This window comes from Simochromis diagramma, unplaced genomic scaffold (genome assembly GCF_900408965.1).
Source record: "Simochromis diagramma unplaced genomic scaffold, fSimDia1.1 OVJJ01000596.1, whole genome shotgun sequence".
Lineage (NCBI taxonomy): Eukaryota > Metazoa > Chordata > Actinopteri > Cichliformes > Cichlidae > Simochromis > Simochromis diagramma.
Window position 1 is genome coordinate 19,881,689 of NW_024387245.1, and position 14,614 is coordinate 19,896,302.

Here is a 14,614-nt window from a genome sequence, read left to right on the forward strand (position 1 = left end):
AGAACCGCCTTACCTTGGCTCGGGCCTCACGGGTGGCCTCAGCCTCAGATGCCATGGCTCTCAGTAGCTGAGGGGGCAGTTTCACATCTTTGATCTCCACCCGCTCCACTTCGATTCCCCAGTCATCTGTGGCATTGTCCAGAGTGACCTGAGGAGACAGCCATGCAATATACCGTTTGTAGTACCACATCTGTAAAAATAGAACGTATGTTTAAAAAACCCTCAACAACAATAGATTTTATCGCAAAGTTTTTAAATGAATGAGAAGGATGTCCCTCATCTTTCAAAGTTTTACATTTTTCAGAACTGTCCAGCAGATGGAGCTGACAGTGGTGACACGTTTCTCTCACAAAGCAGAGAAACAGACACACATTTTACATCTACACACTGTCACACACTGCATGTCTATTTTTACGTTTTATGAGCAAAAGAATTCATGAAAAAGTGTCTATTGGTCATCGTTGATCATACTATGATTATACAACTCTTCTGAGAGTGGAAGCTGTTACTGCTACAAAGATTTACCAGTGGGAATTTTTGCCCATTCATCCAGAAGAGCATTTGTAAGGTCAGACACCAGTGTTAGACAAAGGGGCCTGGCTCACAAACTCCATTCTAGTTCATCCCAGTGGTATTCAGTGGACTTTCAGTCAGCTTCTTCAACACAAAATTCATCCAACCATGCCTTTGTGGACCTTGCTTTGTATACCAGGGCACAGTATGTAACAAAAAAGGTCTTTCCCCAGGCTATTCCTACAAAGTTGGAAGCATAGAATTGTCCAAAATGTCTTGTTAAGCTGAAGCAGTGAGATTTCCCTTAAGTGGACGTAAGAGGCGCAGGCCAAACCCAGCTAAACAATCCAACGGCATTGCTGAATTCAGCGAGTAAGAGGTGTGGTCACAGACATTTGTCCACTTCCTGAAGTACCTCCTGATCACTGTCTCTGTGACTCTGAATTAGAAATAAATATTTAATCATTTACAGCAGCTCAGCATAAACTGGAAGTAAAAGTTTAATGGAAAAAATAAATAATTAAATTCTAAAGCAAACTAAAAGCTGGACTCGTCATAGAAACATGGGATTAGCTAAGCTTCTCTCAGTTTACAGCAGTTTGTTAGTTTAACAGTAACACACAGTTCGGGTGACAGCTGCATTATGCACCTGGTAAACAAGGCTCAGAGCAAGATGGCATCTCAAAATGCCTTAACAATGAGCCAATAGAGACAGAAGGACTTCACAGAGATGAGGGAATACCTTTTGGATATACCACATATAACAAATGTGTAAGGTCATACCCTTGGACACACCTTTAGAGTGACAGCTCAAAGGCTTATTGGACAATGTAAACGATGTAAAAAAAAAAAAAAAAAAAAAAGAAGTAAATTTTGGAAGTATATAATTATTTCTTGCATGTTTTGGGGTCACAGTTACAGCTAAGAGAAAAGCTGAAGGAATTTACCTGCATAAAATGTGCAATGTGTTCACGGTCAGCCAGAATCTCTGCCAGGTTCTTGTTACTCAGGACATTCCTCAGGGTGGTTTGGGCCAAAAGCTGCGTAGCAGCATCTGCATTACTGACATTAGCCACGGCCAGAGTAGGATTCTGGACCCGGTAGTAGACCAGGCCATCAACACACACTGCCACAGAGTCTCTGGTCAAAACCTGAGAGAAGAACAGTGTTTACACAATACTGTGTAATAAGCTAAAAAACTACAAATAAAATAACTACGCACAGTTATTATTACATGAGCTGAATTCCAGTGAAAGTGATCTGCTTAATGTAACTGGAAGGGTGCATGTCGTACCTCTTGTGGTGGGATGTTAAAGGTGACGGTGCGCATGTCCACATTAATAAAACTGTCAGTGCACGGCAAGACGAAGAACAAGCCTGTGGAATCACAAGAATGCAAATAGTTTCAACAAAGACTAACGCTACAGTAAACACAATAATGAGGAAGCTTCCTCACAAATGTTTGAAAAGACCAGGATGAATGAGATCCTGGCAGGAGGCCAAGTCAAGCTCTCGCTTTATGAGACTGCAGCTGTACTGACAGCAAGGCAAAGCCGTGGATATTTGCAGCTTTCATTAGCCTGTTTCAAGTCACTATGATTGAATTAGTGCATCAAACAATACTAGTGAAATAGACATGTGCTAGGTGTGCAATCATTTAGCAAACATTAACACCACACCGGATAGAGAGTGGTTGGATGCCATTCCTGTCAAGATATTGTAAATTTAAATGGTGAGATCACAGACATCTGTTCAGGAGGGGCAATGATGATAACAACAGTCTCCCCGTGCCACTTCCACCATGAAATCTGAAGCACTCTCAGTCAGACAAGTAAAAAGGTCCCAGTTGGTCTAATACAGTCTGAAAAACATCTTGTGATGCACATAAGCATGTTTATCGATAAAAATCTCAGTTTCAGGCAGAATGAAAGATTTTACAGTAAACTTTCTTTGTGAGCCCGTAGATAGAGAAGCCAAGAGTTGCAGGTTGCAGGTGCTATTATTAACCCCATGCTGTCATAAACTCAAGCTCTGAGGAGCCACGTTTCAGCATTTTGAGAGGACACTGCTTGGTTTTTAGATCTAGTACAACAAGAAATCAAAGATAAAGAGACAGTGAGTTGTGAGGTGTATGCAAATTGTACCTCGTGGGAGTCTGTATTTTTTACTTCTATGCTTCTAACAAATCTGCTGCCATTCAAAACACAAGTTACATAACTGATCGCATGGATAAGGCATTCAGAAAAATATGCTGTATCGCTTGAACAGCTCTGTGGGTGCAGGTTCCCTCGGGCCCCTGTGTGAGGCCTGAGTGAACCTGCACCCATGCCCACTTTGTCTTTGGTCTTGTTGCTATAAAGCCTACCAAAAAATCACATTTTAATTTTTAGCAATGACATGCCTTGTGTCATTCTGCCCAACAGCAGGAAGAAAACGCTCTTGTAAACACAACACAACAGGACCCACTGCCCCCATGCTTCTCTTTGATTCTTCCTATGGTTTTTTTCATGGTTTTAACAACACAAATATTGGACTGTCAATCAGTGTCTCAAAAACTACACTATGGACTGTCACAAAATAGTAAGTAACACACATTACGTGTCCCCCCCCCCCCAAATGAGAAATCCTCAGGATTTACTGGAGGAATTGGCACTACATTTGGTTACCAGATGATGCATGGTAATGTTTCTGTGATCCCCCAAAATGAAGTTGGCTTTTGCGACTTTGAGTCGAGTTGTTTAAAAAAACATTAAGTGGATTTCCATGAAATTTGGTACACGCATTAATATGCCCCGAGAATCAACAGCAATTGCTTCTGTGATTTCATGACTCTTTTTGTCATCTGGTGCCATCATCAGGGTGCATAATTTGCCCAATACTTTGCTATATGAACAAAACGGATCATACCTCTAATCAGTACTTTCTTCACGCTGGCATTTTAACAACCACACTGTAATGACACTTGGATATACATTATGTAACTTTTTGCGCTCCCTTGCAGACTGATAGAATTAGAGGTTTTTGTAGTAAAGTAACCCCAACCAAACAACTGGTGTGCTCTACAAAACAAAGGGTGAAAAAAAATGTAACTCAACAATACACATTATATATGAAAAATTTATGTTTATGTCAATCAGTCCAGTGACTGTGGTCTGCTGTGTGACGATGGGTAAGTTTCCTACACTGTTTGTCTGAATTTAATGCAAGAAAAAACCCTCCAATTTAAAGCTCAGCTGATAAAAGTTTAACTGAAAACTATCTAGTGGAATGCGGGGGCAAAAGATCGAAACTAAATATGCCACTTTCCTAGCCCTGTATACTTTATCACAGTGCATTTCCTCCTTGAGTTTCTGGGTTGCCATAGCAACTGATGTCATTAAGTCTGCCAATAAAAGCAGTAATCAATATTAAATTTATTGACTGCATCTAAAATAACGGACAATCTAAATCGCTGGTAACAGGACACTGACCAGTGCTTGTTCTCCTCCCGCCCCTTTGAAGCAGCTCTGTATTAACTACAAGTGAGCCACTGAAACACTTAAACAAATGTCCAACAACTGACATTTGCAAAGAAATGTCAGGACATTTGAATGATGATCCATGCAGCCACAGCTGAGCATGAAAAATATATTATCTATGAGTTAAAGACTACTAACATTTCAATAAAGGAACTGTATATTTAGATGACTATTTAAAAAAAGACATGATGGTGTAATAAAAAGAAAAAAAGAAATAAAACATGACTTCTTACCTGGTCCTTTGGCTCCTCCTGACGAAAGGCGCCCCAGGCGAAAAATAATAGCTCGCTGGTACTCCTTCACAATCTGTATACAGAGAAAAACAACCCCAAGGTCATATATAATATGTAAGTAAGTATGAGTAATTTCTTTTTCTTGCAGCTAGATATGGAGGTATTCTTATGCATGCTACTTTTAAAAAGAAATGAGTTTTCCTGTAAAGTTAAGATGCATTTTATCTGGGTGAATGGTAAACAACCATGCGTCACCAGCTTTTAAAAGGTGTTTCTAAAATAAAACAAATAGCACTGTAATTTAAGTAGCTGACCACAATACACATCCATATGGAGATGGGCAGAGTAATCAGCAGGAAAATGAGGGAGAGCCCAACCAGAATCCTGCCACAAAAGCCAATGTCAGTGTTTGGGTTCTCCAAAGCTGGGGAAAGAAGACAGACAGCATGATTTCAACTGGTTTGTACCAACTATGAGAATATATTAATGCATAGTGAATCTTATATATTTGGACATATCTGCATGTATATTCTTCTAGATGCTAAGAAATTATATTTTATATTTTATTTTTTAATTAAGATTTTATTTTTCAAAGGTAAAATGGAAGGGAAAAATCCTAATCTATTTGGCCCTGTGTGAAAAAGTAATTGCCCCCTTTCAGCAAAAAACAATGCAACATGCCACAATCTAAAGAAACAAAGTGATTGACATCTATCACTCTGGAAAGTGCTCCATTTCTAAAGCTTTGGTACTCCAGCAAACCATTGTGAAAGATGCTATCAATGAATGGAGAGAACTTGTAATGTTAATAAATCTTCCCAGGAAGTGTCTGCCTACCAAATTTACTGGAAGAGCACATCAACGATTCATCTATGAGGTCACAACAGAATATAAAACAACATCTAATGAACAGTGTTCATGAGTCAACAATAAGAAGGATATCAGCAAAAGTAGGATCTATGAAAGAGTGCCAAGGAAAAAACACAATGCTGAACAAAAAGGCTTTTTGTGTGTGAAACACATGTGGCCAGTCATCCAAACACCTGACTGCAGTTCTTGATTCTAAGAGTGGCACAATCAGTTACTAGGTTTAGGTGCCAATTTCTTTTTCACATAGGACAGGTAGGGTTTGGATGGCTTTTCCCCCTTAATACATAAATGGAAAGTGCATTTTGCGTTTGCTGCGGTTTTCTTTATCTAATATGAAAATGTGTTGATGACCTGAAACATGTAAGTGTGCTATGCAAAACGCAAACAAATTAAGAAATCAGCTCTCTACTTCTGTCAACATCCATTCAACAGACAAAATTAGAATTCAGAATGCCATGAATATTCTTATACTTAACTTACAATAGTTTTTTTTTGTTTTTTTTTTTACAGTAATTACCATGTATGTTACGTGGTTTAATACTGTTTCTTAAACGCTACTGTCTTGTAAAACATTACTGGACGGTTAACGTGTGAGTGGAACTTATTAACGGTCAGAGCTAGCTAGCTCGTTTTTTAAGTAATAATCACTAAAAAAAATATGTACTTTTACCAACATTTAATTAGAAATTTCACGCTAATCTAAAAGTAAAACTTTCAGCTAAGTGCCGACTTAAAGAAAAAGCCAAATAACTCGGCTGGGCCAAAGTTCACTGACTTTATGAAGCCATCTCTCTCCAGCTATCAGTAAGGCGTAGAAAATTAAGCAGCCGTTACCTAACTGCCGTTCGCGACTTCGGGCTCGTTTCATTTCAGCATCTTCGTTGTCGTCAGCCATAGTCCCGGCCAAATAATAAATAACTAACAGTGACAGTAGGAAATGATAGCGATATATTGATTCACTATGGGCGACAGCCAGTTAGTGCGAGGTGACGTTTACCCAAGTTTTTACTTGCAGTAATCTGACGCAAGGGGGCGTGGCTGAGACCAGCTCCATTCCACGTCCTGGAAGACCCCATAACTGTAGAAAACATTGGAAAAACCACCAGGAGAAGAAGAGAACGAGGAAGTTTCATATTCAGTTCACTATTGTTCATGCTATACAAACGTCTGGAGTCACTTCTCATTTCTTAATGTTTTGCTAAGAAATGTTTAAATATATGCGGCAAAACAAACAGAGTATAAGGTGAACACAGTTTGTTCTAATTACCTTGAAAGTCAATATTTGGTGTGACCACAGTCATTCTTCACAGTCTGAACTTTCTTAGGAAAGCTTTCCAGTGATTTCTCTAAGTGGTCTTCAGGAATAGTTTTCCTAGTTTCTTGGACATTCAGAGCTCTCCTTTGGATGTTGACTTCCTTTTTTAAATTTTTCTGTCAAGATGATGCCAGTAATGTTGAGTTCCGCGCTCTGGGGAGGCCAATCCATCATCGACTTCCATTGTGAGTTTCTTCTATCCAGGTATGTTTTCACTGCACTGGCAATGTGCTTGGGACTGTCACACTGAAAAAAATGAAGGCATTGCATAGTGGATCAAAATCTAAGAGTACTTTTCTGCATTCAATACTATCAGTTTTAACAAGGTCCCCAAACACCGTAGGCTTTAAATGAATTACATCACAGGACCTCTTTGCGTTTTACAGATTGATGTAGACGCTCACTATTGCACCTCTTTCCTGACCTCTTATGTACATGTCAACAATGATCTGAACCAAAAATTTCAAGTTTGGATTCATCACTCAATAAGACCTGCTAATATCTGGTCGAGTTCTTGTGCAATTTGGCATACCGATACAATCTTTTCCCTATTGCCCTTCCGTAAGACCTTCAGATTGTGTTTATCTGCTGTAGAAAGTATTTTATGCCCGACACTTCTTCTTTTGTCTTCTACTGGTTTAATTTCAAAAGAAACATTTTAGAGAGTCTGAAAAAACATTGCTTAAAAATTAATAGGAATAAATAAGAAAAAAATTACAACAAATTATAGGTCCTTGGAAGCAAAATATAAAGATGTGAGGAGTGGCTCAAGACTTGTAAAACTAATTTGATTGATCTGTCCTGACTTTGTCATTCTTATCCCTACTGAAGTCTCATTAAAAGAAAGAAAACATGTCAAGTCAAACTGAATGTGTTCAGTTCGATGGGGAGATATTTATACTAGATGTATAAGCATCGCCTCTGGTTTGAAACAAAAAAACTTCTCATATTCTAGACTTTCACACAGATCAAAGTATCCTGTGACCACCAAAAGCTAATACTTAACGTTTGAGTCCAAAGCATATTTGACCCAATATTTATACTGTATTTCCAATATTATACTGTTTACTTACATTTTGAAGCCTAATATATAGCATTAATGATGTCACAAATATGTGCTTGACTTAAAAATGTGCATGTAGGTGTTGGCATCTGAAGCTGAGATGAGATGAGTTGAACATTTTAAAAAAATGGCAGAACCTTTAAGTGAGACATTGAGCTCAGTGCTTGGAGCTCACATTTTTTATTTAAGATGGTCTGGTACACCAATAGACCTTGTCAGACAATTCAACTGCAAATGAGCTTAAAAACATTATGTAGTCTGCACCGCCTCATGAGGTTAAAGAAAGATCAGCAAGGATGACTTTTTTATGGCTTCCTCACATACAAAAAATGTAGTGGAAGTAACAGTCTACTCAGTGTGGCAGCTGGAGCCTATTTAAATTAACCTGCTATTTACAGGCTACTGTCGAGGGTAATGCTAACAACTGAAAGTAGCTTCCATTAATAACCCAGGCAATGAAATATTTTCAGTGTATTTATGCGACAGCAGTCAGAGATTTCATTCCACGTTGACATGATAGCGTCACACAGTTGCGGCAGATTTGTTGGCTGTGCATGTGAATCCCCTGTTCCATAAAATCCCAAAGATGCTCTATTGGGTTAAGATCTGCTATTTGACTGCAGTAGCTTTGTGTTATCCTTCTGGGAACAACCATCAGAAAATGTGTACACTGTGGTTTGAAAGGAACTGACGTGGTCAACACCAATACTTAGGCAGGCTGTGGTGTCTAAATAATGCTCAATTGATAAAAAGTGGCCCAAAGTCTGCCACACCATTTAAACCACCAGCAGCCTGAATTGTTGATACAAGGCAGGATGGATCCATACTTGTATGCTGTTTACACCAAGTTCTGATCCAACCCCCCAACTGTTGCAGTAGAAATCGACAGTCATCAAACCAGTCAGTGTTTTTTCAATCTTCTATTGTTTGGATCATTCTCTGTAAGCCCAAGCAGCAGTTATCAAGCAGCTAAACAGGTGTACCCGATAAAGGCACACCTGTTTAGCTATTTAGCTATTTAGAGTCCTCCACCTGACGTGGTTCAAGTGTTCCAGTGTTTTGGCATTGTTCTTTCATCAATGGAGAACATTTCTGCCAAGGGCACATCTGTAAATACTTGATTACAGCTTCTCCAGTAAGCCTCCTCTCTGCTTGTTACTGTTGCCTCCAGAGGCATTTTAGAAAGTAAGACATGCTTCAAAATGACATGAGATTGATTTCCAGGTTAAAAAAAAAAGCAACCATAAAAACCTGTTGAATACTAAACATGAGAGTTGGTCAGTCTCTATAGGCTGGGAAGACTACCTATGTACCAAAAGGCTATTGCAGGGGCCCAGGTTTGAGTCCTTTCCTGTAAGCTCTATTGTTATGTTATAATAATATTAAAAGGCAAAAATAAATCCTAAAAAAAACCAAAACACAAACAAATAAAAAAAGACTAGACTGCACAAGCCACCAAATAATTGGAAAAGGTTTTATCCACAGAACACTTCTGATATAATCTGTGGCTGAAAGAATCATTATCTTTATGCAGTTAATCCTGAATTTGGCACTGAAGTTTGCTTACTTTATTTTATTATCTTTATATTCATTTTAACACTGCTACACCTACGAGTTCAATAATGAAATGTTGAAGGATGTGAATGCATCGAAACTGGGATTTTTTTCTTTTCTTTTGCTCTAAATCAGAATTAATAATTATCAAAGAAAACGGTATTTTGAGGAAAAATTAATAGGCCACGGTATTTTAAATCCCTTTACAGATCCCTACAGAACATGCACAAATGAAGATAAAGCCATCAGGATTAAATTTTACAGTCACTAATGAAATACAAAATTGGAGCAGATTTAGAGCGTATAGACCATATGTAGACACCAGTTGACGAAGTGCTAGTGTATTTTTTTTTCTTTTGGATCAATCCTTATTTGTAAGCTACTTCAGTATTAACACCAATCATTTTAGTGACGGAGCTGGTTGTTGAGTTCAGGTGGTGGCATGCACAGAAAACCCAGGCAAAGTGCAATTATCCTGGGGAAAACTAAGGGATGGTGGCTGTGCATGTTGCAGTGGTCTAGAGCTCCACCTCACCTAATCCTCTTTTAATTAGGGTGAGAGAAAATGTGGAACCCCTCCTGGATTAGTCACAGCACATTGACAAAGCACCAAGCTGGGACCAGTGTACAAGACTGGTGGCCAATGTGGCCAGTTAGGTACAGCTAAGACCCTCTCATGTGTGAAAAAATACCCCTCCATCTCCCCGAGGCTACCTGGGCTTCGGGCTTCCTGCAGCTGAAACCAAAGTGTCTTTGGTCTCTGGTGAACTGGGAGGATAAGTTACAGCATATGATTCGCTCATTTCCAATCCTTCCCCCATTTTCACTCTCACTTGATAGGCTATTCTATCTGCAGCCAGACTTGCTCCCTATTATCCACCCTTTTTGCTAATCCTACAGGGTACTTTGTCCTCCTCGTTATCTTTCCTCATCCCTAACTATCTCTCTTCATGCTCTATCTGCCCATTTCTCAGTCTCTCCTTTTCTTAGCCAATAATGGAGGTTCAGCCTCATGCCGATGAGGATTAAGGTGAACAAAAGAATCAATTAGGATCCAAATAGTCCACACAAGTACTTGAAGTGTCTAGATAGGGCTGACATTAGCTAGTTTGATGTATCACAGTACAAAGTAATGTGATCAATTATAAATTACAGAGAGCCACATCAGCATCCTGCAGACTTTATCCAAAATGAAAAGTAGCAGGTGTAAATACATGTTTTTTAAAACTTGTCTGGAAATGTTACGTTTGATCCTAGTAGTACTTCTGTTTTCTTCAAATAAAAATAAACAAAAGTATAAGACAAAAGTATAAGACTAGAGACGTTTGGTAAGTGATTTAATAATTGACCACTAGAGGTCATTGAGGTGGTTCCTCATCCACTGTGTCACTATTAGCAGGCAGCCACACAGAGCAGTGAGTGAACTGTTATGACAAAAAAATGTGTTGGATGTAGAAGTGAATGGGCAGATATATGACTACAAAAACAGCTGGCAAGTTGTTACAATACAAACTGAGGCGTCAAACATAGGCTGGTGCAGCACAAACAGAAAAAAACTGAAAGCAGAGCATAGTTTGTCTGATGCACTGCACAGGAGAGTTGCTACAGACCTCACTGTACAGAGGATCCTCTTATTGATATATGGATATTTATGTAGTTTATGCCAATATATCTCAGGAATAACACTGATAAGCAAATGAAAACGGCTTTGGATTAATAACATGACTAGACAGCAGTCATTATATTTTTCCATAAAGAATAATTTCACTGTCTGATCCAGTCAGAATAAAGTATTTCAACTTGTTTCCAGCTATTTATATACCCATTGGGGCATCAGTTGTTTTATGTTTGAATGCAACAGTGATAGACAGTTTCAACATCAACTCAGAATTGCCAGAAACGTCATGACTGAACATAAATACGTAAAAAAAACGACTTTAATCAGTTGGAATGTTACGACCCCTCTGCTAGGTGACAGGAGGGGATAAACATACACAAGCCCTCTCACAAAATCAGAGTAAATAAGGGGTTTTATTACAAACATTAAACTGAAAACCGACGGGGCTGTTCAACAGACCACCGGGGAAACAATTAATACACAAAGAAAAGAACAGGCAAGAGTAAAAGCTAAGGGTTAACTAAAGTGGGCCAGCAAACACAAGACTCTAATAAAACTAAGGTCAGCTGTATATCAGGTTACAAACACAGTTCAACTATTAGCCAGCCGATGCAGGCACAGCAGTTCCCCACAGTGTGAAGACTCTTCAGCCTTTTTATACTCCCAGGTGCAGACAATCAGCCAGTCAATTGGTCTCGGAGTGTCATGGGATCTCCAGGCAGCCAATCGTCCGCGAGGTCTGGCACACTGTGATCTGCATAAAAGAAGGCTGGCACAGGACTCCCAGCAGCTAGTCATCCACGAGTCCTAGCACACTTAGATTTGCATAAACACAAAAGGGTTGTCTCACTCTCTCCAAGGCCCAGGGCCGTAACATGGAATGAAATGAGGACCAGGCATTAAGCTGATAATTCACTCATAGAAAAATCCAGAAAATAAAATGGAACGCGCATTTTAAAAACTGATCAACAACCTCTGCGATACTGTGCACACTGAAATTTAAATATCTTATCCTGTGATGGACTAACCTGCCCCAAGCCCTGTGTCAGCAGGGTAGACTCGAGTTATATGTAGGAGAAGCCAAAACAAAGAAAAATCAAAATCATGTGGTTCAAAAATAATTACTTACTATTCTTCATTTTTCTGACCTACTTTTAATTCTGTACTCCTCTAATATCACTATAATCCATACATCCACATATATTTTAGTTTTCCAACAAAAACAATCAGCACCTAATAACAATCAAAATTGCCAAACAATATTAGATGGAGGTAATTAAATGCTTCAGCAACTGCTAAGCCACATTTTTCCTTATACTGTCTAAACTCATGACTAATTCCTAAAGGTCACCTTGTTTCTTTTATCCAAAAGAAAGCAAAGACTGATGAAATGATGTGAAGCAACCTTGCAACATTCCCATTATAAGATTAAACCATGATGGAGTCATATATTCTTGTCATGACTTGGCAGGCCGCTTCATGTGTGATGAACATTTTTGACAATGAGTTAATACATCCGTTAAGAAAACTCTAACAAAGTATGATGTTTAATTTAGAAGCTTTTTTAATGCACTCTACATAAGCATCACACAGTCAGTGTTGGTGGGCTAAATGGGAACATAAAAGTAGAGATGGCTCAAGCCGAAGCAACGAGTAGCACACTGGACAAACTTCAGTGGACTTCAGCTCTTCCTGCCTTAGACCCGATAACACTGGGTGGCAGTGTGTACCTCTAAACAGGAAAGATTTCACCTCCTGCCTCCAGCAGAGGAGCTCAGTCTGTGAGAGGCACTGAGGTTTGACCACTCTGAAGCTTAACTGAGGCAAAAATATTCCACAAAAGACCTTACCACAGGGTCCGAGTCTCTATGAATTAGTTTTCCTCACCTTCAAAATACTGGTAAAAAAAATAGAGATTTTTGTGACATATTATAATCGATATGCCGTACTCAGGGCTGGGCAACACATAATCGATATACAAATATACTCCACTGTACTGTTTAATCAATCTTTTAATCTAAATAATATTAGAAATCTCAAAACTTCTGCATTTCAGACTTATTTACATACAATGTTTGTCTCATTTTATTTTTTCTTTTGTTTACTGGGAGCAGATTGGCATTAGCGGCAAACAAAAATGTTAACATTTTGTACAGACAGCACAGAAACTAATTTCCAATGCAGCTTAATCTCTCAAAGACTTGTAGTGAGCTCTTCCATATAAGCAGTGCATTATTCTCTGAGCCGGAGGGGATTTATCAAGTCTGCATGGAAGAGCAAGTAGGGTCAATTATAAAATCACACTATATGTTTTTTCCTCTTCTTTTTTGGGGGGACGGGGGGGAGGGGTCTGTATATAGTTTCAAAGAATCAAATGCAATATGATAAAAAAGAAAAATCTATTTACTTTTGTATATGTAATACCAGATTATCCTGGAAAAGTCTGCAAATAAGCCTCGAACACACGAGTTTACTCCAAAAGTTGACAGCGAAGATGGAGGTCACAGAGGTCACGGTGAAGATAAGCTGAGAACTTGTAAATCCTGTCAATCTGTTTTCAAATTACTGCAGTAACAGCATGCGAGGTGTTGTTTCCGTGTATTATGGTAATGTAATAGTTGAGGCAGGCCTTGGTCTGCAGCTCCTGTTTGTTCGCAGGTACTGCGCTTGCTGCGTTTGGCATTCTGCTCCACTTCTCCCACTGAAATGAGTTCTCTCTCTCTCCCTCTAAACTTACAGAGGATGCGGCGCCCACACAGCTGTTCTCCCCTGAGCTGGCGTACATAAAACATAAAAGGCGAGCCTATATGAAAAATGCACAGAGCGCTGGAATATAATGTGCTTGATACCCTGCTGCTGTCGGGCAGGAGAGAGATAAAGAGAGAGGCCTGCCCTGGATAGATTCCTTTTCTGCAAAATTCGTTTGACTGCAGGCTTGGATGGATGCCTGTGCAAACATTTACTCACCACGCTCAATCCATGGATCACATTACAAAGATTGATTGTTCACTTGCCTCTCACCCTCCACTGTTTCATTGGACAATGTGAAATCAAATGGGATTTTTTATTATTTTTTTTGAAAGAGGAGTATCTGAGGGGTAGAGTTGTTATGCACAGAATAAGTGCTTCTCGGAGAGATGTGAAATGGGTGCGTGTGTTTTCGAGCAAATTCCTCCCATTGTTCTTGTGTATTCCAGATGAATTGAAATGCTGAGTGCCAGACAGTGAAAACAAATCAAAATGATTGTTCGAGTTGAAAGAGTGGCACATGGCACCTTGTTTCTCTTCCTCATGTCACCTTGTAAATTAGCTGAGCTGCCGTGTGAACTTGTATGGCAATTAATTTGTGACACGCAGGTGATTCGCTACCTACCGCTGCATGATTGCAAAGTTCACTAAAAGTGAAATTATAGACGGGGAACACTGGAATTGCACGCACACTCTTTGGAGAATTTGTAGTCCAATTAAAGCTCAGCGCACAAACACTGCATCGGTGTGGTTGTGCCAAACCATAATCATCATTTCAAGCTATTGCCAAATATTGACTCAGTTGTTTTTAGGGGCCTCTGGGTACTGTATCAAGAAGCCTAACTAAGAAAACAATTGTCCAGGAGGCAGGGAGCAAGGAGTGGAAACTCATAACGACATAATCTGAAAATGACTCTGGTCCCTCGGTGCGCTACAGAGAACCAGATCGAAACAGACATTACTCTCAGTTCAAGGTGACCCGCAGCTTTTACCCCAGTGTTTTCCAACCAACTACACCAGCCAAAGCGAATCAGACACATATAAGATGTGATTCAGTGCGGCACGCACACGTGCTCCCCCGGTGTTTTAATCAATAGAAAAGTGAAAGCAGGTAAAAATGAGCACAGACATGGCGGGAGATTCTTAGTGTTGCTGTGTCAAAACTGCTCGAGTGAAAGTAAA

At 39.4% G+C, this 14,614-nt stretch overlaps 1 protein-coding gene and 1 long non-coding RNA gene across 3 annotated transcripts in view; one reads left to right on the forward strand and one right to left on the reverse strand.

The window, feature by feature from the left end:
- The window catches only part of LOC120714180 (stomatin-like), a 9,017-nt gene extending 2,567 nt beyond the window's left edge, over window positions 1-6,450 (reverse strand). Inside the window, exons 1-7 of one of the 2 annotated variants that reach the window (XM_040000261.1) lie at window positions 6,402-6,450; window positions 6,132-6,212; window positions 4,579-4,688; window positions 4,265-4,337; window positions 1,808-1,890; window positions 1,461-1,664; window positions 14-148 (exon numbers count right to left, since the gene is read on the reverse strand). In XM_040000261.1, the coding sequence (XP_039856195.1) occupies window positions 14-148; window positions 1,461-1,664; window positions 1,808-1,890; window positions 4,265-4,337; window positions 4,579-4,688; window positions 6,132-6,212; window positions 6,402-6,435 (720 nt within the window). In that variant the 5' untranslated portion in view covers window positions 6,436-6,450. Of the gene's footprint in view, window positions 1-13; window positions 149-1,460; window positions 1,665-1,807; window positions 1,891-4,264; window positions 4,338-4,578; window positions 4,689-5,968; window positions 6,213-6,401 lie in introns of those variants that run through there. The other variant, XM_040000262.1, reaches the window with a different exon arrangement.
- LOC120714181 lies at window positions 6,267-13,934 on the forward strand. The gene is made up of 3 exons (XR_005691360.1): window positions 6,267-6,377; window positions 6,574-6,653; window positions 13,424-13,934. It is a non-coding gene; the product is annotated as an uncharacterized LOC120714181 (long non-coding RNA).
- The last annotated feature ends 680 nt before the right edge of the window (window positions 13,935-14,614 follow it).